The sequence below is a fragment of the Protopterus annectens genome, chromosome 2.part1 (assembly GCF_019279795.1).
Source record: "Protopterus annectens isolate FY-2018-M chromosome 2.part1, PAN1.0, whole genome shotgun sequence".
NCBI lineage: Eukaryota > Metazoa > Chordata > Ceratodontiformes > Protopteridae > Protopterus > Protopterus annectens.
The window spans coordinates 1,942,923,674-1,942,951,463 of NC_056729.1; the positions used below are offsets into that span (position 1 = coordinate 1,942,923,674).

The 27,790-nt window shown below is 37.7% G+C and overlaps 1 protein-coding gene across 2 annotated transcripts in view; it reads left to right on the top strand.

Annotated features, from left to right (window-relative positions):
- The window catches only part of KHDRBS2 (KH RNA binding domain containing, signal transduction associated 2), a 2,078,353-nt gene that overhangs the window by 352,580 nt on the left and 1,697,983 nt on the right, over positions 1 to 27,790 (top strand). For both annotated transcript variants that reach the window (XM_044063332.1, XM_044063333.1), the window contains one exon: positions 4,243 to 4,370. In XM_044063332.1, the coding sequence (XP_043919267.1) occupies positions 4,243 to 4,370 (128 nt within the window). The remainder of the gene's footprint in view (positions 1 to 4,242; positions 4,371 to 27,790) is intronic.

Below are 27,790 nucleotides of genomic sequence, written 5' to 3' on the forward strand. Positions count from 1 at the left end.
CACAACCAGTATGGCTCGATGTTAAATGCAATTATAAAAGGCAGGAGCCTTATTACACAGAGAAAACATTTTTTTTGTTATGACATCTGGTAAAACTTAAAATTAGAGCAAGATCAACAGAATCAAAAGAAAAAAAAGGGGTGACTTGAAATGTCCTTGAGTTATTTCATGTTAAAGCAAGACTATATACTAAATTCATATTGTACACGCAACTTATGAGGCTACAGATGTATTTGTTTATTTTCTTGTGATGTTTGATTCTACAGTATGTATGAAAAAGATATTAAGCAAAGGCTTGAGGGGAAAACATGCTATTTCCTGACCATCCACTGAGGTCCAATTTTAAGGAATTAACTTTGAACAGTTCTAACAGTTTTAAAGAAGAAAACTAACCTTAGTATTAGTCATGCTTCTACATTTCTTAGTACTTAAGCTCTTGAAAGGTAATAATTGCTATAATACTTGAAAATGCATTGAGCCTCAGGACTGCAGCACTTAATTCACTCTCTAGTTTGCTGAGTATGTCTACTGCATATCGATGAATGTGCAATGCTTAGTATGTATATGATGCTTTTGAAATGTTATAACAGTCCGAAATTTGCATATATTTTTTTACAAGTTCTATTCCTTTGGTGCTTAAATTAATGGCACAAAGTAAATTAGCATTGAAATTAAAATGAAAGCAAATTTATGTATTTGCAATTCACCCAAGGCTGAGAACAGTAACACACACGCACCACACGTGCACTCACATACACGCATGCACGCGCACACACACACACACACACACACACACACACACACACACACACACACACACACACAAAATCACACACACACACACGCACACATGCACACACACACACACACACACACACACACACACACACACACACACACACACAGTAGAGCACATATTTATTTAGATATATTGGAGATTGGTGAAATACAATCACGCTGTGCATGTTAAAGTAATTACTATTTTTATTCAGTCATTTAGGCTGCTATGAATGTGATCAATAAAGCTGGGTTTATAACTATTGTTGATGGATACTTCTTTTATGCATTTTAAGAAATATTGATATTTATGGTTTCCAATCATAGAACAATCCATGTCATAGAAAATGTTTAAGTCTTTAGACCTGTGCAGTTATTTAACACATGATGGAATAATTTGCATGTAATAAAGAGTACCGCAATAGCATTTTCTGTTGCAGTGCATAATGTCATAAAGGTGTATTTTACATTCTACTTCACAACAATAAGTGGTTAAAGAGGGGTTATGTAATAGTCTTCTCACTCCTGCTGGGGTATGATTATAAGGGTAAAGGTCAAGTGCTGTTAGTTATTGCTTATGTTACACGATGGCAATATTCAAATCTTCAGCAGCTGTAACCATGAAACCGATCCAATACAGCATGCCAGTCTAACACAATGCACACTCACAGTGCAACCACTCCTGAAATAAGCTTAGAGGATCAACAATTTATCTATCCACAAGCCTCTGAGAAATGAGAGGAAAACGGGAATAACAGATGTTGCCCATAAGGATAAAATCAATACATTGTCACATTCTCCTCACAAAAGACACCATAGATGCAAATCAACCAGACAACCATTGCCTGTAAAACAGCAGTATTAACTCTTATACCTGTTAGCTCTAGCAATACATTTGAGATATTTACAGCTGTTGACCACTAACTCTATTTATGATATAGTCATGGGCTTGAGTTATGCAGCCTCTACTTGAATATAATGTGACTTTGTCACATTAGCAAGGATGTTGTACTTGTGCAGTGTCCAGTGTCCAGCAGGACTATGTGACAGCTAGTGTCCACATCTCCCTGACGTAACCAAAGTATCTTATCTTCTTTTTCTATATAACTATGAGAGCCACGCCTGTGATTCACTATTTATTTAAGTACTCACTTCCAACACCTTTGCAAAAAAAGGGTATAAACTATATTCGTATTATCTATTGTAAACTTTTTAATAGAAAACAGAGAATATAAGATAAAATACAAAAAATTATATCAAGACTAATGTCTAATCAGTTATGTCATAAATGGCAATGGTGTGGCACACACACACCCATATATATATATATATATATATATATATATATATATATATATGGGTTACATACACTAGATCGAATTTTCACTAATTCGAAATACTGCATGGAATGCTCACTGCAGCGAAAGTGCACTTAATCGAAAGTGCACTTACGCAAAGTTCAGTACAATGAACGGGTGTTGTACTGAACTTCCGTGCAGTACTCATGGACCTTAGGGTTGGGGCACGGGTCATAGTAAGGGGATAGCCCATAGGCCTATCCCCTTACCATGACCCGTGCCCCAACCCTAAGGTCCGTGATGACTGCAGCGCAGTGAAGGACATAGCAATGTCCTCCACTGTGGTGCGATAGTCACGAACCTTAGGGTTAGGGCATGGGTTAGGGTAAGGGGATAGCTTTACTAACTATCTCCTTACCCGAACCTGTGCCCTAACCCTAAGGTCCGTAAATATCGCACCATAGTGGAGGACATCGCTTGTTTTTTATGTCCTCCACTGTGCTGCGGTGTTTTTGGTGAAGTGCACTTACGCAAAAGTTCACTTTCGTTAAAGTGAACTTTTGCAGAAGTGAGGCTTCTTATTACAAGTTTGAAGTAGTGAACTTTCATTCTTGTAATAAGAATGCATATACATATATATATATATATATATATATCTACATGTATACATATATATAGCCTTGTACAAGTATATACCGCCTGCCAAGATTCTACTGTTTTCAGAAATATCAGATGCAGGGCTTGTCATCAAAGCAATGTTAGCTCTTTATTGTAAATTAAAAAACACTTTTGCAGCAGGACTAAAGATGTGCTACATTGTGATCTGTTCACATCAGGGCCTCTTTATAGTCTGACAGAGAATGAACATCAGGCTGTACAACATTGTGATAGGGTTAGAGTTTGGCTTAAGGTAAGTGGATAGTTAGTGGTGTGTGTATAGTTTAGTGTAGGGTTAAGTGTAAGGTTTTAGGTGTATGTGTGTGAATTGCTGTGTGTTTGGTGTGCTTGTGTTGTGTGTATGTGTTTTGGAACAGCAAATTTTTTCCCTAGGAAAAAATTTGCTGTTCTGTATGTTCGATGTTTCAGCTTTCGCAGAATATGGTTCAATATTAGGACATTCGAAGTTCTGAAACTTTGATGTTTTAATATAGATCCTTCCATGCATATGTTCTGCATCATCTGTGTGACATTGTGGGGTTTAGGTGAAGGATCTAAGTGAATCTATGAAAGAACTTGACTACAGTTTGTTCATCTCTCATAGACTTACCCCTTCTTGTCCAATACAAGACATATAAATTAATGCAAGCCACCTCCTTTTAGGAGGGGAGGTCTGCCCCATACCACAGATTTCTATATGTACACTATTTCTGCAGCAAATACGAAAGAATATTTAGACATAGGGGATGTGTTTGAGTCTATGTGAACTATAAAAAGCAAATGAAAATTTTATTTTGAACAATCAGCATCTTAGCATTTATAAAGTATCAGGTGAAATAGTGGAATTCTGATGTGGAGGTACATGCATGGGGCTGCTACTTACTAGAATCACTTGCAGTATTGTTTCCTCCCTTATATCTGCTGTTGAGACAGATCCTGGAGACCCTGAAATGGAAAATGTCATTAATGAAAAGGATGGATGGAGGGATGCATGGCTTGATCGAAAGTGTTTTGCATAAGCACAGAAGCAAAAAAAACATTAATCATTTCTTATTGTAGACCATGCTAGTAAAGCAGCTTGTTTTTTGAGCTGTATATTAAATTTACAAACCAGCCTCAAAAGAAAAGGAAAGCTATTTATTTAACATCAAGTAGTATGCCATGGCCTAAAAGCAAACCCTTCTGTTGTCAAATATTTAAAGAGTTATAAGTGTTCTTACAAGAGGGTTTATAAATGTGAGAAATCATCATAGCCTTAAATAACGGTGCTCTGCAATATGTTTTTATGAAGAAATGCAAATGCTAGGCAAATGTAAGTGTATTTAACAGAATGCAGAAGTCACTGTGCTTATAAATAACATTCTTTGAAAACCGCATCTATATATCATGTCATTTTAGTACCTCTTTAAAGTTAGTCTTAGAATCTCTTGCCTGAATAATGATGTAATGCAATTAGATATGTGGCATGAAGTTTCATTTTCATGTGATTTTTTTTTTTGTTATCTTTCAGAAATTGAAAAGTTTGAAAGCACTGAAATAAAAAAGGAAGATGAAGATAAGAAGTACCTTGATCTTATCAGCAACAAAAATATAAAATTGTCAGAAAGGGTGCTCATCCCCGTTAAACAGTATCCAAAGGTAAAGTGTTCATTTATCGGTTCACATAGTTATTTATTTATATTTATTTATTTAGTTACTTAGTTGTCTTTTGTTAACTGGGTTAGTCCACTGGGCTGGAGGCCCATTTTCAGTGGAGACCTGCAGAGAAAAGCTCCACAAACAAATAATAAAATAACATTAAGAATTAGAACGGTAATAAGAATAACAATGTTATAATGTTACATTACATGTGATATGAAAAAGAAGAAAAAATGTGTACAAAACATTCGTGCCATAATGCAAATTAACAGGATATAAGATTCAGCAAAATGTACAGCTGCAAACTAAGAGAGGTAGAAACTTGGAATCAAAAGTGCGAATTTACAATTTAAGTATTTAGAAAAAAAAGAGGTTATCAGAAAAAGAACAAAATAAGCCCCCAAATCATCATTATTGTCTAGGCCAAGTAGACAGTGAGGGAGGTAAGGAGAAAGTAAGTAGTATTAAATAGAAAGATTAATGTAGAGGGGAGAGACGAGGAGAGTAAATAGAGTGAAAGGAGAATAGTTATGAAATGAGCGAAGGGGGAGTGGGAAACTAATAAGTTAAGAGAATAGATTTAAGAATAAAAATACTCTTTGACATTGCTATGGTAAGATATGACTAGTTTGTAAAAGTTAGGTAAAAGTATGGAGGAAAGATTGTCACAGCCTGACAAGTGGGGGAGAGAGGAGTTAGGTAAGTTGGTGACAGGTGCAGGAGAAAGAGTTTGCAAGGTAGTTTTTCAGTTCTATTTTGAAAAGATTCAGAGATTGGATAGAATGTATATTAGTTGGGAGTTTGTTCAAGTTTGAGATATGAAGCATTTATAAAGTAATCTGTCCATAGTTTTATTAGGACAGTAGGTAGTAAGTAGCAGTTGGTCAGTGCCATACTCATATAAAACTTATCAAGTAGAATACAACACCATGCATGCAAAGCAGATATATATGGTGACAGATAATTTGCAGATAATTTACAGATGATTGAAACATAAATAAAGCTAATCTATAATTGTCAATTTCTTCATTTCATACACTATATGTCACTGACAAAAAGAAATGTTAAAGTAAATGTTAGAGTAAAGAATGCATTTCCAACCCATATGCGGCATGTATTAAAAGTTTCCCTTAGCATGTGTTAGCCTTGCATCTGACCAGATTGTTTCATTACCATCAGGACTAATTTATCATCACTTGCTTCTCATTTTACCTTGTGCTGGTTTATAATGCAGTGCCCAAGTTGCTATAAAATCTCTGTTTGAGGTACAGTCAGGACTTTATTATCCTAGGCCATGGAACCAGCTCTCAACGCAAACATTTTGAAAGATGTTTTAACTTCTGTATTTGTTTGGCACAAGCTTGTTGATCTAGAGCACCTTATTATGAATGAAAAGCTTTAATGAATTGGAAAATTGAGAAATGACAATTGGTTTGTAGACTAGAGTTTAAGCTTGTTGATCTAGAGTGCTTTTTTATGAATGAAAAGCTTTAATGAATTGGAAAATGGAGAAATGGCAATTGGCTTGTAGACTAGAGTTTAAGCTTGTTGAGCTAGAGCGCCTTATTATGAATGAAAAGCTTTAATGAATTGGAAAATGGAGAAATGGCAATTGGCTTGTAGACTAGAGTTTAAGCTTGTTGATCTAGAGTGTCTAATTATGAAGGAAAAGCTTTAATGAATTGGAGAATGGAGAAACGGCAATTGGTTTGTAGATTAGAGTTTAAGCTTGTTGATCTAGAGCACCTTATTATGAATGAAAAGCTTTAATGAATTGGAAAATGGAAAAATGGCAATTGGTTTGCAAACTAGAGTTTAAGTTTGTTGATCTAGAGCACCTTATTATGAATGAAAAACTTTAATGAATAGGAAAATGGAGAAATGGTAATTGGTTTGTAGACTAGAGTTTAATCTTGTTGCTCTAGAGCACCTTATTATGAATGAAAAGCTTTAATGAATTGGAAAATGGAGAAATGGCAATTGGTTTGTAGATTACAGTTTAACATTATTTCAGTGTCATAAAACACAAGGTATAAATAAGATTTCTTCCAGGAGTATAACATATCGGCTTTGTTACTTGGTGAATTTTAAGCAGATCTGTACAGGAGCTTCACAAAGTGCATGATATTAACAGAATATGCTTGTATAAAAGTCACTCTGGAAATGGCTTAGATAATGACTACAGCTTATAGATTCATCCCTTAGACGTTTTTGCAGGAGATTTTTCATAATGGGATAGTGGAGATTGTGTTGCCGCATTGTCAACAGGAGTTAACACAAAATGTTTAAAATGTTTTTCTTTTCACTGACAAGTCACAAATTATTTATTTCCTTGCAATGTTATATGTACTTTCTTCTTTAAGTGTAAACATTTTGAGGTTTCCTGCCCTATGATTTTGAAGGCTTTGAAACAAAGTATTATATTGACTAATGCATCATATCAGTCCCAGGGTAACTACACAAGTCATTTAGAATGAAATGGTCTATGTCTTTCTGATTTTATTAGATAGTGACTGGTCAGCATTTAAATTGTTGTGTAGTATTGTCCCAAGATCTGTAATGATGGCATCACTTTTATGACTTCATCAGTTCTTTATTAATATGATGTTGGTCCTTTTTGCCTAGTTCTGTGGGTCAACATTTACAGAAATTAATGGCAAGGTCTTACTACTGAATCAGGTTTTGTTCCCATAGTCTTCTTTTTTATGTCTGAAATATATCAAATTTAGCCCAAAGCATGTAGGATTCTGCTTAATGAATGTATTTATTTGTTTATTTATTTATTTATTGCATGTATTTACCAGGATAGTTCGAATAGGCAGAAAGCTACCACTTTTCAGCAGAGGTCCGGGGAGAAAAGCTCTAGAGAAATTACAACATTATATAAAGAACGCAATAAACAGTGGTATAAAAATAATCAATAAATATGCAATGTTAATAACTCAGGATGAACTGCCTGTTGCAAATCTTAACTTGTTATTTCTATATTTATTGATAAGTTATTCATTTTGATAATGTTTCTCTAACATTATAAACAACTTTGTCAATGATTTCCACTCAGCCATCCCAAATACAAAAATAGTACAATATGCTGACGACTCCACTTTAATCTGCTTTGCCACCAACTTCCCAGAACTTCAATCATACACACAAACTGCCTTCTCTGCCACTGAGTACTGGATGTGTCAAAACCATCTATCTCTAAATGCTAACAAATCCAAAATACTACTCTTCAGTCCCTCAAAATACTCCCCACTTGATAAAAATTCTTTCCAAATTAGAAGTTACAATTCTACTATAGAAATCGTTCTCTATGCCAAACTACTTGGGGTCACCATAGATGAACACCTAAAATTTGACATGCATATTCAACTAAACATCAAGACGACACATCAAAAACTCAGCCTACTAAACAGAAACATCCACTATCTCACTCCTTCTACTAGACAAACCCTTGTCACAACCTACCTTCTCCCCTCTCTATTGTATGGTGCACCTATACTAACTAACCTATCTGCCTCCATCTCTTCAAAAACAGAAAGCTGTTACAATTAAATCTTCAAATTTGCCATAAAAGCCAAACATTCCTCTCACCATTGCTCTGCCCTCCACTTACTTAACTGGCTAGAACTTCCCAACCATCTCAACTACCTCCAACTTACTACTGTCCATAGGCTATTATTTAACCCTACTCTATGCCATGCTATTTGCAACATTCCACAACCTTACACCCCTAACAGGCCACTTAGATCTTCCCACCTAAACCTTATCACAGTCTACAAACGAATCCACCCTGCTGGGCGGCACCTCCTGTCCTTCTCCCTAGCCAAAAAGTGGAACTATCTCCCTCCTTCTCTACGTACTATTGACAATACTGACAACTTCAAATCACATCTTCATTCCTACTTTTTCTCTAACTGGAAGTGCAATTGCACCTTACCCACCTAGCCTTTTTCTCTCCTCATTTTAAATCATATTTTCCCTACTTCCCCTTTGCCCGCTACTTAATTCCTCCAGAAATGACTCACTCTTCAGCATTATCTCATATACATTTTGTATACATTGTATCTAGTTTGCTCTCCCTGTTCTGTTATCTCATGTACATTTTGTACACATTGTATCTAGTTTGCTCTCCCTGTTCTGTTATCTCATGTACATTTTGTATACATTGTATCTAGTTTGCTCTCCTCTCCCTGTCTTTTGCACCTGTCCTGCCATAACTACCCAAGCAAGACACATTTTCTATACAACTATTGGAATTTTTTCCCCTCAACATATGACATATATGCAAAGTTACTAATGTACCAGTTCATGCCTTTGATTTTATAATGTATCTGCACCCTCAATATTAACTGTAACTTGTTACCTTATGTATTTGCATCTTGAAGGGTACTTTAATCTGAATATCTAATGTTTACCATGTAATGTGGAGCTTTACCAATGTACCAGTTCATGTCTGAATCATGAACAGTAACTTTAATCTGAATGTTTAATGTCAACTATGTAATGGGGAGCTTTACCAATTTACCAGTTTATGTCTCTGAATTTATAATGTATCTACACCCTCTATATTAACTGTGTTTTGCTTACCTTATGGATCTGCATCCTGAATTGTTACTTTAATCTGAAAATCTAATGTCTATTATGTAATGTTGGACCTTTTCTCCCAGGGCCTCCACTGAAAACGGTCTCCTGAGCCCAGTGGACCCACCCCCCCCGGTCATCAAACTGAAATAAATAAATAAAATACTGCATATTTTTATAGTACTAATTGTAATTAATTGAAAGGGTGTTGCATAACTGAATGCTTTAACTTCTCTGAGAGCAGAAGAAATTCCCCCCTTTCAATCCCACCTGCATTTGTGCAGTTTTCTGTGATTTGTCTAGAAATGTTTTGATTAGCTCCTAAATACTTTTCAGCCTTGTTCCCACTTTGTAAAAAACAAATGGCATTGGTGTTAGCTGTTTCTTTAAAGTAAAATAATGTCAACAATTTTTATTTCAGAATTATTTTTCTATGTCTAGATATGTCTGCCATCTTATTCATGAAAATATTACAATTTTGCATTATTTATAATTGCTTGGTATTATTTATTTCATTTTCATTTCAAACAGTAGCATGATATAAATATATCTGTTGGACCATTAGTCCAGATCTTAATTAACTCTGACCTGATTTCTTTGGTGGTACTCACTACCCGTTGATTACTGTCTCTTTAAAAAAAACTCACTTTGTTGCTAAGCAATGAGTTACTGTTTTACAAAAAAATTGTCTTGCAATACTGACATATGCTTGTACTTGTTTACTTTTGCTCATTATAGTTGGATCACTGGCTTTGTGCTATAGTAAAATTACTGTTATATCTCATTGTAATTCTGTTTCTGCAGTTACTGAGATCTTTTAGAATTACTTCATTGTTTTAGCATCCTTTACATTAAAATGCATGCAGGAAGTGATAGTTATAGCAAATTAGTATTGCATGTAGTACCAAGCATAGCATATAAAGTGATTCTTCAGTGTGCTTCTTTGAATTAATAAAATGGTGTGCAGACATTTTTAAAGTTTCCCATAAGAAGTCTCAAAAGTCATATATCATGGAGTGGCTATCACATGATAATCTTAGGTTCTCATTTACATTAAATGCATGACAGTCTCAATCAGCTAAAATGGCTTAGAGTATATCTTCTTGACAGAAATACAGATTAGAAAATGATAAATTCAGGTATGACTGTTTGGAAAAAATTGAAATTAAGTTTTCAACTTTGATGCATGTATTTACCATTTTTTTTCAGTACTTCATGACTGTTCATCAGAATATTTGCAGATTAATATTCCTACACAAACATAGTGAAATGTTGTTATATGGCTTTGCTGTCTCATTGCTAATTCTTAGGTATGATTAAAAGTCATAGTTTGCCTTGGATGCTATTAAAAGAAGATGCTTAAAATTCCATTTAATTTTAAATGACAAAGGCATGTAAATGCATATTCATACTCTGTTTTCACATGCAATTGACAGATGAAGATGTAAAGACACAAGGCATTCAACTTTCTCATCTGTTTCTCACAAAGAGTGTGACACCAATGTCTTTCCTTCAAACAAAGAAAAAAGTACGACTTCCTGATTAATGCACATTTCTTTCACTGTGGTACAGAACAATATATGCGTATATGTATAGATATATATATACACACACACACACACACACATATATATATATATATATATATATATATATATATATATACACACACACACACACACATATATATATATATATATATATATATCTATATATGTATGGGTATATGTTACATTACAGAAAATAAACTTTACCAAATTTAAAAATTAGATGACTATGACAAAACCACATAACACTGAACGTTTAGTTTTCTAAACTAAAAAAACAATGAAACAGCAGCTATTTGAAAAAAACCCACAAAAATACACATTCTGTAATGTTTTTGCAGGTGTCAATCCCCCTTGAACACCCACACCCTCTGCAAACTATATAAACCAACACCCAGATCACTCTACAGTGATGAAAAGGGTACATTTCCTGAGCCTCACTGTACTTTTAGAAGCTCCAAGTATTGTGGAACATGATTTTCCATGTGATTAATGTATTCCTCCAAGACAAGGATATCATTCCCTCTTTGAGAGTAGCAAGTTTTGTAAATATTTCCAACAATGTCATCATATCTGCCATGTTGTAGAAGTGGTACAGTGTACCATACGGTACATAAGCACTGTATACTTATACTTCTCGGACCAACAACTTCAGATTAACTATTTCAGTTTAACAAATTACGGTGAAGTACAGTTTCATAATAATACATTTTCGGCATAGTTATCACATCGGTTTAAAAATTGATAAAGTGAAATTTTGCTAATGTAAATGGGACCCATATATATATATATATATATATATATATATATATATATATATATATATATATATATATATGTCTAGAAAACAATACGAAGTTCAGCTCCATTTTATTTGCTATTCCTCCTCCTTATGCATAGGAAGAGGAGGCTTTGGTAGCGTCACTCCTCTATATGCTCTCTGAATTTCGAGGAGGCTTTGGTAGCGTCACTCCTCTATATGCTCTCTGAATTTCGAGGAGGCTTTGGTAGCGTCACTCCTCTATATGCTCTCTGAATTTCGAGGAGGCTTTGGTAGCGTCACTCCTCTATATGCTCTCTGAATTTCGAGGAGGCTTTGGTAGCGTCACTCCTCTATATGCTCTCTGAATTTCCTAGTTAGAATGACTTTTTTTAATTGCATACCTTTTGCTTTTTCATGTTATAATTGCAGGACCGGGTTTATATCATAAGTCTGAAGTTTGAAAACTTTGAATCTCATATGATCGACATCATATGAGTGACGTTTTCAAACATCAAACGTTTCAATGTTGATCATGTGGGGGTGCAGGGGGGCTTGCCCCTCCTGCATAGAGTGTTCAGGAAAGTTTTTTTGTTTTTAGTTTATTTATATTTTAAGTTCGATGTTTGAAAACTTCGCTCATATGGAGTCGATCATATGAGATTCGAAGATTTCAGACTTTAGACTTATAATATAGACCCGCAGGACAATTATGATGTGTCTTACATGGACACAATATCGTCTTAATATCCACCCTGCAATGCTTCTAGAACTTGCAAACAGCTTCTCTCTCCTCTATGAAAAGTGATGAAAATATTGACCTCTGCACTAAATGTTTTGTCCTGCTTCTGCATGTTCAGGTATAACACATCTGTGACATATCTGTTGTTAGCCCTTATACACATTTAAAGAAGAATTTTTCAAACCTTTCCCTACTATAGTCACATTTAATTCCTTTTACTATAACATTCCATAGCAGCAGAGAGTAGTTACGTCTTTTTGCCACCTTCATTGTGGTCATTTGTTTGGCAGACTGATTAATGATTACCTTTTAGGATGTCACTGTACATTTGTCATATCAGTCTTTATGTCAATACTTCTGAAATTTTCTTGGCTTGTCACCTTTGTCAGGGGGATATACGCCATCACCTGCACCCCTCCCTTTTGTTAACACTTCATCACAATGTTGCTGATAAGCAGGTATCTGTGACATCAACAACATGGGCCTACCTGGTTAATAAATGTGCATGATGATGATGATGATGATGACAATGGTGATTATTATGTTATAGTTACTGGATGGTAGGGAGAAAACCTCCAGTCATATAACAATACATTGATGCAAATACTGAGCATAGTTTACACCATTGCTATTATTACATAGTGATGTGAATCAAAGTATTTTAACCAATTCAAACAAGGACTTCTGTAATGCAATCAGTCCTCTCTCTCATTCGTCCTCTACCGCAGAGTGTGATTTGTAACACCAACATGTTCTGTGGCAATAAATTTCATTCAGTCTCCCTGACTTCTACATGATTAATTCCCTTTACTGAGCATTGACCTTCATATGCATACATGATTTGTTTTCAAAACTTCATCCTTGTTGACAAAGGGAATTTTGAAGTTTTTGCTTTCTAGCCCACTACTCCCCTAATCTCTTCATAGCCACAGAAACATGGTCAAAGCCAATTACCAAAGAAATAAAAATACTCCCACCAGGTTAACTGTAGGCCAGGGATGGCAGCTGCCCCCCCCCCATTCACATGCCAGTATTTCTTGTAATCTTTACTTACAAAAATTCTTAATATACAGTCACATACCCTTTTAGTAGAGTAGTTGTTCCTAACTCCCACCTAAGCCAAACACACTAAAGTTAACATAAGTACAAATACACAACACAAAGTTTCTGAATTGGGTGAACAGCACATTGTGGGCAATGAAGATATCACTTTTGTTCTGTAAGGTACTGTGTATATTCAAAAGAAAACAAAAACTAATAGAAAGGCAAGGTACCTTTTCTCCAAACAGACATACCTATAACCAGTCTGTGAATTGGGTGATTGTTTTTGTCTGACTCACTCCTACCTGAGGCAGCCCGCTCTGCTCCCCTACCCTACTCCCATTCCCATCCACACCCTATCTCATTTCCTTTACACCTAAGCTAACTACACTCCCTGTACAATTCTCCAATCCACTTCTCTCCCACCTCAGCTAACCCCACCCCTCTAACTTAAACTCTTATACATATCTGCCTACCCACCACTAACCCCACCTAAACTCAACCTCTCTCAATACCATACTACACTCTACTTTCTTTTACCTCACTTCCTGATTCCACACCCACTCTCCAGTCAGACTGAAAGGCCAAAACTGCTTGCTCTACAACACTCTATTATAAGGCATCCTCCTAAATGTTTACTATGTTACCAACCCCCATAACTTCAAACTCACCAAGCACCCATCCGCAACACTCACATACATCTCACCATACCTCTCACGCAAACCTTATCATTATATCATCACCAATACTTACCCTAGATTTGATACTAATGTCCTCCCTTCAAGACATATACACATATAACACACCAACACTCAGTTGTCCTTCTACAGGTATGACCAACTTATAACCAGATTAAAGCACCTAATGTTGTACTCTCTAACAAAGATAAAACTCCAATCGGATATCCATCCCAATCCTGGGCCCATCTGTACCTCCCATGTAATCTACCCATTACCCCCAAGCTCCTGCTCCTCTACATCCACCCAAAATCTCAGAGACACCACTACCTATACGTCTTTACCTATTACCAGTAACTCTGACCTTCTCATTATATGCTTTAATCTCAGACGCCTTGCAAACAAAGTACCTGCATTCCATGCTATCCTTATCTCCGTCTCCCCAGACATTGCAGTCATAACTGAAACCTGGTTAAAGCCCCACATCAAATGCTCTGAGAGTACTACAAATGGTTACAATATTATAAGACAGAACAAGATTAAAAAAAACATGGTGTGGGTGTAGCAATTATGTTTAAAGATTCACTTAATCTAGAAAAACTAAACTGTTCCCCACCAGACAGCTCTCATGCTGAACTCATCATTCGCCTTCAAATTAATCCTCACAAATCCATTAGCATCATAGCCATCTACCTACCACCAGACAACAATCTGCACAACATAGAACCCCTCCTATCCTGGTCATCTTTTTCTCTATCCGAAGAAACCATCATTCTAGGTGATTTCAACATAGACTGGTTCTCCTGCTCCTCTGACTCACCTACTTCATTTATAAACTTATACAACTTCACCCATTGACAAGCATTCCAATAAAAAATCACTTCTAGAGTGGATTTTAACCAACAAACTAAACTACGGGTACCAGGCAGGCTGTCTACCAGACACATTAAGTGACCATGCCCCAACATTTCTAGTTACGAAGAAAACACATATCCAAAACAGCATCTCATACAAATACACCCGTAGCAAAAACTATTTCTCTACTGACACCTTCAGTTTACTACTACAAAACAGCGATTGGTCCCCATTAAAAAAAAACAGCAAATATACCTTGCTGTAGAATACTTCAATAACAAATCCCTTGAAATATTAAATAATCTTGCCCCCCTCAAAAATATTCACCAAAAAAACGAACAGCTACCATGGCTTTCTAAAGAAACAAAACAACTAATGAAACAAAGAGATAAGGCCTGGTCACTATATCATATGGCAAAAATAAAAATGTTCTCACACTTTACAGACAACTTAGAAACCATGCTAAGGAAAGCATCATCAAGGATAAAAGGACCTATGTCCTCACCTGCTAACAAAAATACAACCACAATCCACAACAATTCTGGGAGAATATCAATCACCTCCTTAACCCAGGTAAAACCCCTACCCCTTCCCCCTCACTACTAACTCCTCTGTGCCCTTAGCCTCACAATTCAAATCCCATTTCATCAACTCTATCACTTCTCTCCTAGACAACAAAACAATCCCACGACTCACTGTCCCCACCCCTACCTCTAATGATGCAAACTCCTTCTCCTTTATTCTCATCCCAACTTCCTACATAAAAACCTCTTATATAAATTGAAACCCTGCTGCTTAGCTGCTGACCAACTTCCAAAGGAATACCTAAAGCTAGCTACCCCATCAATTACCTACCCCATATCATTACTAATAAACTGCTCTATCTCTGAACAGTACATTTCCATTTCATGGAAAATCTCATATCATACCACTTCATAAGGGCAGCCCATCTAGAGACATAACTAACTACAGTCCCATCGCCATACTATCACTCCCTTACCAAATTTCAAGAGAAATGTATCCAACAGCAACTCACAAATCACCTCACTACCAACAACCTACTCTCCAGCACCCAGCATGGCTTCAGGCCTAAACACAGTACTATCTCAGCCCTCATAACCTTTCCAGAGACCATTCACCACCTCAAAAATGAAGAACAACTAGTCTAGCCATTTTCTTAGATATGTCAAAAACTTTTGACACAGTGTCCCATCACCTGAGAGGTCACAGGACTGAACCCTGTGGTACTCCACTTGTCACTGGTTTGAAGTCAGATTTGGAGTCTGCAACATTTACATTGTGGGTTCTGTCAGTGAGCCAGTTGACAACCCATCTTGTAATGTAGGGATTTATACCTAGTTTAATGAGTTTAGATATAACTTCAGAATGGAGGATGGTGTCTAAAGCCTTGGTGAGGTCAAGATAGGCTGTGTGAACCACCTTACCCTCATTTACAGCTTTGGTGACTGCCTCAAAGAAGTCAGTCAGGTTCAGAAGGCATGCGCTGCCTTTCCCAAACCCGAACTGGGTGGGGTCAAGAGTTTGGTGGTTACCAATGTCTTTGTTTATGAGTTCCATGATGATACATTCCATGGCTTTGTAGACCAGGCTCATCAGGCTAATAGGGTGATAGTTCCCAGGATCAGTGGTGGCTCCTCCTTTGTGGAGTGGGATAACTGTTGCTGTGTGCCATTCAGTGGGCACAAAGCCTGACATGAGACTAAGATTGAACATGGTGCTTAGGTGGGGAGCCAGTTCGTTCTGAAGTTCATGTAAAATGCGGCCTGGGATGTTGTCTGATCCAATGGATGCTGTGTTTTTGGTTTTAGAGAGTACAGCTTTTACCTGGAAAGATGTGATTACATGGAATCTGCATTCTTCCTGTATAGATATGGACCCTTTAGTGGATGAGAGGGTGGTAAAGTTAGCACTGAACCTATCTGCCAGGATGTTGGCATTATCAGTTGGTTTTGAAAATTTTGTGCCATTGTGCTGTAACTCAGAGCAGATCTGGGTGTTGCCATTGAGATTCTTGACATAGCTATAGAATGCTTTGTGGTTGCGCTTAGAATCAGTGGTGATTTTGTTTTCTTAGCTAGCTTTAGAGGCTCTTATAAGGGATCTCAGCTTCTTACTGAGGCTGACCAGGGAGCTCCTCCATTCATGGGATTTTACTCTCTTTTGCAACAGTTTCTTCCTTCTGTTGTAGAGTTTGTTTATGCAGGAAACCACCAGATTGGCTTCCTTATTTTGGAGGATAGCATCTTGGTTCTGTTTGGGATAGCATGATCCATGCACTCGTGTAAGTGCTTATAGAGTGCATTTATGTATGATTCAGTAGTTGTAACTGTATTGTCCATCTGCATAGGTTTGCCACTTCTGTCCTAAGATAAATGAAGTTGGCTTTGGAGACATTTTTTACCATGGTTTCCTTAATGGTGGGTGGGGGTGGGATGCTGATATCTAGGGTGATTAGCTTATGGTCGGATCTGACCAACAAGAAGCTGACTTCAGGTGTGGAACACCGGTCACTCATATTGGTAGTGACTAGGTCAAGGATATTGTTGCCCCGGTGGAGGTGTGGATAAGTTGATCTAAGGCATTGGAATTTATGAATTCCAGAAAACGTTGAGCGAAGGAGTTGGTACATGAGTAGTTTTCCCAGTTAATAGTGGGGTAGTTGAAATTGCCCATTATTAGGGTGTTTGGTTGAACCCTAATATTTTCCAGTATATCAAGAAAAGAGGAGTGGGAATCCTGGGGCATGGTGGGGTATCTGTAGCAAGCTACAATTTGCATTGCAGTTTTACCCAGAGTTAGTTGCACTTGGATAACATTGGATGCATTATGCTGCCCAGCTAGCCTGGAGGTGTGGATATCCTTAGTGAATATGGAGACACCTCCACCTTTGGTGTTCTGGTCCAGGTTAGATGGTCGAAAAATGTGGTATGAGTTATAGCCTGGTAATGCAGGGGTGCTCTCTAGAGCCTTGAACCAGGTCTCAGTCACTGCACAGATCTCGATGTTCTCCATGTTAAGGAGTGCCTCAAGTGAGTGCATTTTGAGATTTAGACTTCTAGCATTGACTAGCATTACTCTCAGTTTTTGCTTGCCTGTTCCTGTTATGGTGGTGAATTTGTTATTTGAACCTTGCCTAAAAAGGCACTATAGGGGTGGTAAGAGCCTTAGCCAGTATCCAGAATCCCAGCGGCGACAGGTGCAGGCCATCTCTGGCAAAGCATCATGGTCTGTTGACCATGTCGTCCCAGGCAGACAGATACTAGATCCCCTTAGAATGACACCAGATGCTTAGCCAAGTGTTGAAGTCAATCATTTTGTCCTTGTACTGGGGTATCATTCTGGGCGATGGCAGGATGCTACTCAGGGCTAGGGTCATACCTATCTGGGTTACAAGATCAGAGAGCTCTTCCATGTCTCTTTTCATGTAGTCCAGGGAGGTACGTCTCAGGTCATTCACACCAACATGGACAATGACATATTCATATTTGTACTTGTTGTGGAGTGACCTGAGTGCATGGGTTATGTGGTGGATCCTGGCACCTGACAGGCAGCTGTCAGTAACCTTCTCCTTGTTTAGCCTGGTGAGTGGGACATCAGTGTGCCTGACTATAGAGTCAACTATGACTAGTGTGCTGGGTACATTGGTTTGCCTTATGGGCTGTGGTCTATTGGCACACTGAGTCTGTGGGATATGTGTCATTTGGATTGTGTTGGGGGGTGGAGGTTGCTTGCGTTTCTGCTTTGGAGGTCTCTGTTGCTTGAGCAGATTATTATTGAGAGACTCTGTGAATGTTTTTGTGTTTCTGTGTGTGGATTTTGGTGGTGTAGGTTTATTGGGACTATGTGATGAGTGTGGTGTGGTGCAATTGTTTACCTTCTTTTCTTGACTGTCAAGTTCAGTCTTGGTTGGAGAAAGCTTTACCTCCAGTTTGGCTAGATAAGTGCATTTCTCACAGGTTGTGGTGTCGGGTGGTAGGAGGAGAGGGTTGTCTGTGTACATGAGGCAACTTCTACATTGCCTCAAGAATCCCAGATTCATCAGATAGACAGGATAGAACACTAAGAGCTGACCCTTGGACATGCCTGAATAAAAAACTACTTTCCTCTAGACAAATGAGGAAAGTGAGTATAAGAGTTGTTTTTCTCTAAGCAAGTGAGGAAAGTAAGTACAAAAACTGTTTTCCTCTAGGTAAAGAGGAAGGTTGAGTGCTGTAGCAATTTGTAGCTTAATTATTGCTAACACAAGTTCTGAACAAGGGCTGAACATGAATAAACAAATTCAAGTGCTAAAACTAAGAATCTGTACCTGGATCTTGTGATAGGCTACCTAGTGCTTACCACTCCCACTGACATGCTAGTGCTTCCCTCCAACACAGAAAGGCTTGGGGGGGGGCTGAAAAGCTTACAAGCAGTCCTGGATACAGCAAATCTGTATCTGGACTAGACTAGTTACAGGAAAGGTGGGAAACAAACGCAAATGCTGGCTTTTAAACCAGAAGGTTGAAAGAGATGGAAAAACTGCTGAATGGCCAATAAACTACAATTTCTGGGCCAGAAACCACTCTTGTGGTAGATAGGCTACCTAGTGCTTACCACTCCCACTGATAAGCTAGAAGGCTTCCCTCCAACACAGAAAGGCATGGGGGGCTCAGAAGCTTACAAACAGTCCTGGATACAGCAAATCTGTATCTGGACTACACTAGTGACAGGAAATGCAGGAAACAAGCTTAGGAATTGTTTTTCTTTCTTTTTTTTTTTTTTTTTTTGTTTTGGAAAGTGGAAAGGGAGAATGGAGAAAGAGAAGATAATTCAAAATGAAGGACCTAAGTGGCTTGCCCTTCACAAATGTTCTCTCTGTATTAGGTAGAGTGAGTTAGTGACACTAGACTGGAATACGGCTGGGATAGAGCTGAACAGATGGGACTGGTAGGGGTGTCTGAAGTCAAAATATGATCTCATTGTACTCAGTTGAGTGAACAAATGAGGAGTGTTCAAACACAAATTTACAGGAGGGGCAGGCAATTCCTGATCAACTTTCATCTGAATCGCTCAGATTCACTGCAGATGGGCTTGTATATCATGCCTTCATTTTAATAAACCACTCTATACAAGAAAAATATATCCCCACTTTATGGGAAAACAATCCTGTATAATACCGCTGCATAAAGGCAGCTCATCAACTGAGCTCACAAACTTTAGACCAATCACCATTCTCTCACCCTTATCCAAAATCTTTGAAAAATGTATTCACTCTCAACTTACTACATATATTACTTCTTATACCCTCCTCTCTCCTACACAGCATAATTTTTGACCCACTCACAGTACAACCATTGCCCTTCTATGGTTCACAGATATAATAAATCACAACAGGTATTCTGATCTACTAGCCTCTGCCTATTTCTGGATCTATCCAAGGAATTTGAGACTGTCAGTCATCAAATTATCCTAAATAAACTCTCTTCCTATGAGATAAACAAACAAAACCAATACCACTCGGAGACAATTCCAGAAATATTATATGTTCCAAATTCAGAGTCTTTGAGATGCCAAAGGTAGAAAAGTGCATTTATTCATAAAACCACCAAGTAGGAAATCCAAAAACAAAATCTGTAAGCGCTTTCATTTGTCCAAATGCAGACTTTATCAAAACCAATAGTGCTTAATATACAAATATTTAAATAACTCTCTCAATTAAGTCGTCATTAAGAATTAAAGTAGTAACAACCTATTAAATAAAAAACTAAATTATTTTGACAGTAAAACTTATAAAATTGAGGCCTTTTCTATTAAAACTGACTTTAAAGATATGTAATCACTCATGCCATGGGGTTGTCAAGCATTCAAATGCAGTTGCCATTGCAACTCAATTTTTCTATTTTATTAGACAAATTACCCCCACTGGCCTCCTTTAAAATAATTTCTAAGATTCCAAATTGAAACCCAGAGTAGTCAGAACAAGTAGTATTATGCCTAAAAAGGGCATTGTTCGTATTTTGTGTGTTAATAGCATATATATGTCCATAACTCTCTTTCTGAGGACTCTCTCTGTCTTCCCAATATAAAATCTCTTACACCCTTTGCACACACACAAATATAATAACCCACTGCTGTAACAGCTATCTGCTGCTAGTTGTATTTTCCTTGCAGGTTCCCCTACCCAAGCCTCATTGCCATCCATAATATAGGCACAATAGTGACATGCACCACAAGGTTTTGTACCTCTACCAACATTGTTTTCTAAAAGGGTGCTCCAAAAGGTATTTGATATTCTTACCCACCTTGTACGTGAAATTAGGGCCCTTCCCTAACTTGTCTGTAACCTCACTATTGCTTTCCAGAATAACCCAATTTTTCTTCATGATTTCTCTCACTTTTTGTCCAAAGGACCCATACTGGGTTACCATATTATGCAATTTATTGTGGTTATCTGAATTAATGTTGTTCTTATTGAAATTTGTGTCACCATGCCAAAGGTTCATCTCATGTTGTCCTAACAAGGGTTTGTATTTTGTCCCCATCCCCCTAGGATCTCCTTTCTAATCTGTGCAACCAAGTTCAATGGATATCCTCTAGCCATAAACATCTGAGTAAGTTTGTTCAACTCTGTCTTGAAGTTGAACAGTGTGGAGCACATCCTAGCCCCTCTGATCATCTGTCCTCTAACAATGTTCCTCTTAAAGTGAGGATGTTGGCTGTTGTAACTCAGTTAACAGTTAGAGTAAGTGGGTTTGCAATATACTGCTAATGTAAACTTATCAAGATCACGATCCTTAGTGATTTTCACATCTAAGTAATCTATGGTATTGTGGTCAAAAACATCTGTAAATTGAAAATAAGTGCTAACCCCGTTGATGTACTCCACAAAGTCATCTACCTTGTGTCTGTCACTTTTCCATAAGACAAAAATGTCATCCAGATATTGGACGTACATCAAGCAATCTTGTACAGGATTTGTTCCATCACCTCCATTGCAAAATTAACCATATTGTGACTCAGATTAGTGTATTGAACCAAAGCCTCGTGAAAAAATTTGAGGCCAACTTCATGAGGGATAGAACCAAATAAATCTACTACGTCTATAGGTTTATAGGTTCATATAGTAGAAAAACTTGTAGATTCATGGTAATAGTCAGCCTTGATCTTAGTTAAAAAGTCCCATGAGTCTTTGCCTACATGTTTAACTGTTTTGATAGCATCCTTAACTAATCTATCTACGAAAACACCCAAAGGGTAAATGGAACTATTTTGTCCTGCTACTATTAATCTATAAGGAGGGTGATTTACTTTTGGTATTCCAAACACTGTTGGAATTAAAGGAAATGTATTTTGTAAAAAATTGTATAGTCCTTCATTAATAATTCCTTGGTACAAATTATCTTCCAGAAGGAGTTGTAGTCTTCTGTATGCTATGTGGATTTCATTTAAGGAAATAGATGCATATTTCTCCCTATCCTGTAACATTAAAGTTAAATCATTCACGTAATCCCTTTGTCCACCAGCACTATCCCACCCCCCTTATCTGGCTTCATAACAAGAATGTAATCAAATTCCCTGAGGTTGTTTAACAATGTAAGTTCATCTCTGGTTAAATTGTAAAATTTGTTTTTATGTATCTGATATTCCTGGTGTATCTCTTTCATGCAAATTTTCTCAAAGTGAGCCAACTCTGGTAATAATGGAGGGTTGTATTGACTCTTCCTTCTAAATCGAGCAAGCCTTTCATTCTGTTCCAATCTTTCTTAGAGTGTAATTTCAAAATTACATTTTCTAACATAGAACTTCAGTTCTATGAACACATTGGATAAATCTTGTTTATTCAAGGGGACAAATTTAAAACCCTTTTTGAACAGTGCAAAATGCTCTTCAGTTATGACTTCCTCAGTATAATTAAAAATATTGAACCCATTTAAACTTAGAAGTCTCCCTTCGAAACTAGAGATAATTAAGTTATCTGATAAATTGTTGATCAATATCTGTTCTGATTCCAGTTGTTCCATGGAATCCCCCATCCTCTCTGAGGCCAACCTCTCGGTGTCTGTACTCACACTAAAAAAATCTGCCTATTTCTATTCTGGTTCAGTATTCTCTCAGATCTATGTAGGGTGTATTCTTGTTCAAACACTTCATCTACTTCTATGTTCTGGAAGTCTATTTGTTGGTTAAATTCTCCCCTCTTAGTTTCATAATTAATGGATCCTATATTCAATATTCAAGTCACCAGTGCCCTCCCGGTTCCTATCTGTGCTAAATTCAAAATAACTTTTTGGTAAGGGGTAAGCCTCCTTATGTCTGTATTCCAATTCATCATGTTTAAGTTTTTTTTATTTTTTTAGCAACATTAGTTTTTACTTGTTCTTCTATATTTGTAAATATGTTGTCATACCTGGCCTCAAAGTTGATAAAACTATCATCATTCAAAATCTCATTATTTAAAATATTCACTTCTTCTAATAAAGATTTAATTTTGTTATTATTAATCTTGATAACAAAAAGTAAAAGTTCCAAGCCAGGACTATCAAACATGGCTAGCAGTTTGTCTAGTTCTTGCTGTCCCACCAATAAACTGTTAAGAAATCTGCTCATTCTGAGCCCCTTTGGTACTCTTTGCACCCTTATACATTCTTTAAGGTACCCATTGTCTTTCTGAATATTACATACCTTGCTCAGTTTCAGTTCAAAGTCCCGAAGTTTGTTGTAAATGTCAGCTGGTTTCTGCTTTTGAGTCTTGTTGAAAAGCACCAGTTCATTGTTAATCCGGCGATTAAAGCGAGTGGACCAGTTGTTGTTTTGTATTGTGTTGCCTTTCTCTCGTTGCCCACAAGGAATATTATCTTGGCTGGACTGCCCCATTGTGTTCTCATTCACCAGCAAACTAACACTGTTAGTCCCGGAAGTGGTTCTAATCTTTAGCAACTTTGAAGGCATAAGGCAGCCTGGGAGTTGTAGTTTATCAATAATAATTTGCATCTGCTGGCATTGTAAGTTCAGACGTTTGGTTAGCTGGCCAACCACTCCTTCCTCGTTGGTACCAAGTGTAGTACCATTCTCGGTCCCAAAATAGGTGTGTTGATGAAACTGTTAGCTGAAATGTTGGTATCCATTCGGACCAATGCCAAAGTTCCAATCTCTGGTATAACAATTGGAAAGTCTCCAGACACACAAAATAAAAACCAATAAAATGCAAAAAGTGTGTCACGTGGTAAAATTCAAACTAACAAAACCAATACCATTCGGAGACAATTCCAGAAATATTATATGTTCCAAATTCAGAGTCTTTGAGGTGCCAAAGTTAGAAAAGGGCATTTATTCATAAAACCACCAAGTAGGAAATCCAAAAACACAATTCAGTAAGCGCTTTCATCTGTCCAAATGCAGACTTTATCAAAACCAATATTGCTTACTATACAAACATTTAAATAACCCTCTCAATTAAGTCGTCATTAAGAATTAAAGTAGTAACAACCTATTAAATATAAAACTATATTATTTTGACAGTACAACTTCAAAAATTGAGGCCTTTTCTATTAAAACTGACTTTAAAGATATGTAAGCACTCATGCCAGGGGGTTGTCAAGCATTCAAATGCAGGTGACATTGCAACTCACTTTTTTTCTATTTTATTAGACCAATTACCCCCTCTGGCTTCCTTTAAAATAATTTCTAAGATTCCAAATTGAAACCCAGAGTATTAAGAACAAGTAGTAGTATGCCTAAAAAGGGCATTGTTTGTATTTTGTGTGTTAATAGCATATATATGTTCATAAATTCTCTGTCTGAGGACTCTCTCTGTCTTCCCAATATAAAATCCCTTACACCCTTTGCAGATACACGAATATACTAACCCACTGCTGTAACAACTACCTGCTGTTAGTTGTATTTTCCTTGCAGGTTCACTTACCCAAGCTTCATTGCTATCCATAATATAGGCATAATAGTGGCATGCACCACAAGGTTTTGTACCTCTACCAACATTTTTTCCCAAAGGATGCTCCAAAAAGGTATTTGATATTCTTACCCACCTTGTACGTGAAATTAGGGCCCTTCCCTAACTTGTTTGTAATCTCACTAGTGCTTTCCAGAATAACCCAATTCTTCTTAATGATTTCTCGCACTTTTTGTCCAAAGGACCCATATTGGGTTACCATATTATGCAATTTATTGTGGTTATCTGAATTAACGTTGTTCTTATTTAAATTTGTGTCACCATGCCAAAGGTTCATCTCACTTTATCCTAACAAGGGTTTGTATTCTGTCCCCCATCCCCCTAGGATCTCTTCTCTAATCTGTGTGAACAAGTTCAGTGAATATCCTCTGGCCATAAACATCTGAGTAAGTTTGTCCAGCTCTGTCTTGAATTTGATCAGTGTGGAGCACATCCTAGCCCCTCTGATCATCTGTCCCCTAACAATGTTCCTCTTAAGAAAGTGAGGATGTTGGCTGTTGTAACTCATGTAACAGACTAAGTGGGCGTGTGATATACTGCTGATGTAAACATATCAAGCATCATGATCCTTAGTGATTTTTACGTCTAAGTAATCTATGGTATTGTGGTCAAAAACATGTGTAAATTGAAAATAAGTGCTAACCCCGTTGATGTACTCCACAAAGTCGTCTACCTTGTGCCTATCACTTTTCCATAAGATAAAAATGTCATCCAGATATCGGATGTACATCAACCAATCTTATGTGTAACCAGTACTGAATACACATTTCTCTTCCCATCTTGACATAACTAAATTTGCATATATGGGGGCACAACTTGCACCCATTGCTACCCCTTTCACCTGTTTGTAATATTCATTCTCAAAGGTGATGAACTTATTGTATAATATTTGTTCCATCACCTCCATTGCAAAATTAACCATATTGTTACTCATATTAGTGTACTGAACCAAAGCCTCATGAAAAAATTTGAGGCCAACCTTATGAGGGATAGAACCAAATAAGTATACTATGTCTATAGTAGAAAAAACTGTAGATTTGTGGTAATAGTCAGCCTTGATCTTAGTTAAAAAGTCCCATGAGTCTTTGACTACATGTTTAACTGTAGCATTCCAAGGCATTTGAGACAGTCAGTCATCAAATTCTCCTAAATAAACTCTCTTCCTATATGATAAAACCATCCTTGCTTAAATGGTTTCTGAGTTTCCTCACTAATAGGGCACATGCAATGAAATGGCAAGATGGTTTCTCCACTTTCCATCCTTTATCCATCAGAATCCTACAAGGCTCCATCCTAGGGCTAGTACTGTTTGACTTATTTATCAATGACCTAAATACAGAGGCCACCATGGTACAATACACTCATGAGCCCACTCTAGTGTATGCAGCCAGGACACTAATCCTGCTCCAAACATCCGCATGGAAACCTGGCTTGAAAACTCACAACTCTTCCTGAATCCAATGAATCCAAAAAAAAAAAAAAAACTACTATTCATCACAGGTTCATAGGTTCATAGGTTCATAGGTTCATAGGTGTGTACTAGGCTAATGGCCCTGGAGCCTTTACAAGCCTAGCCCATAGAAGTGCCCTGGCATCATGCCACTTGACATCAGTTTGCACTGCCTCTATCAAGTAGAGCCACTGCAGTGATTCCCCAGGGTGAACTTTCTATTTCCCATCCACTCATCAAGATTTCTCTTGAAGAGGGCAAGTGAGGTGCTCTGCTTGACATGTATGGGAAGTCTATTCCAGAGCATGGGCAGTCTCTGGGTTATGAACCTGTCCCTCCAGCATGCTCTGTTGATTGTGGTAATGAGGTTGAGGTCTCTGGAGCATGTGGTGTGGAGGGATTGGGATTTCTTTAGATGTAGCATTTCTAACAGAGCTGAGTCAGACATGGTTTTGTAAGTCAAGCAGGGATTGCCTCTTAGTAGACGATATGAGACAGAGAATAGCTGGAGGTTTTTGAGATTATCCATGTAAGACATGTGTTTAAGGCCTAGGATCCACTTCGTGAGGTACTTTTGCGGCATCTCCAGCTGTTGCAGGTGTCTAGTGAGGTACATGCCAAATGGGGCATTATACTATATGAGTGGTCTAATGATGGGCGAGTAGAGAGAAATGATGACCTCTTTCTTCCTGGATGCAAAACCCTTGGTAATGAAATGTGCCACATAGAAGGACTTTCTGACCACAGTGGCAATGTGTTGGTCAAAGGAGAGGCTGCTGTCAACCTGTGTCCTCAGATCTCTTACAACTCCTTCAGTGTTCACTGGGCTCCCATCGATGTGGTAATTAATGGGAACTGAGTTTTTCCCAATGGGGATGACGATGCATTTTTTGGCATTGTGCTTAAGGCCATGGTTTTGACTCCTTGGTCTCAGTGAGGCCTTTCTGTAGGATATCTGTATCACTTGGGGAGTTAATGATTGCTCCCAGCTTGCAATCATCTGTGAACTCAGTCAGCTGTTGTCCCTCTGTGTTGGCCTGGATGTCTGAGAAATAGATGCCAAACAGGACAAGACCCAGGACCAATCCCTGTGGGACTCCACTTGTGACTGATTGGCAGTCTGCTACTGTCACACTGTGGGCTCTATCTGTGAGCCAATTTGCAACCCACCTAATGGTATAGGGGTTGATGCCTAGTTTGGTGAGTTTTTCAATAATTCCAGAATGAGGAATGGTATCAAAGGCCTTGGCCAGATCGAGGTAGGCTGTATGAACTGCCTTACCCTCATCCACAGCTCTGGTGACTGGCTCAAAGAAGTCAACCAGGTTGAGCAGGCATGATCTACCTTTCACAAAACCAAATTGCGTGGGATCTAGAGTTTGGAGATTCCCTATATCCTTGTTTACTAAGTCCATGATGATGTGCTCCATAGCCTTACATATCAGACTCATCAGGCTAATGGGGTGATCATTTCCAGGGTCTGTAGTAGCTCCTTCTTTATGGAGAGGGATGACTGTAGCTGTGCACCATTCAGAAGGGACAAATCCTGAGGTGAGGCTGTGAGTGAATAGGGCACAAGATGTGGTGCCAGTTCACTTTGTAATTCACACACAATCTCTACTTCCAAAAGAATTACCTTTAATATGTCATCATCCAACAATATAGAACTAGTATCCTACACCAAACTACTAGGTGTGATTATAGAAAACTACCATCAAAAAGCCATAAAAAGGCAATACCAAAAAGTTGGCTGCCTCTGTAAAACACTATTTCACTGACTCTGCTGGATAAAACATG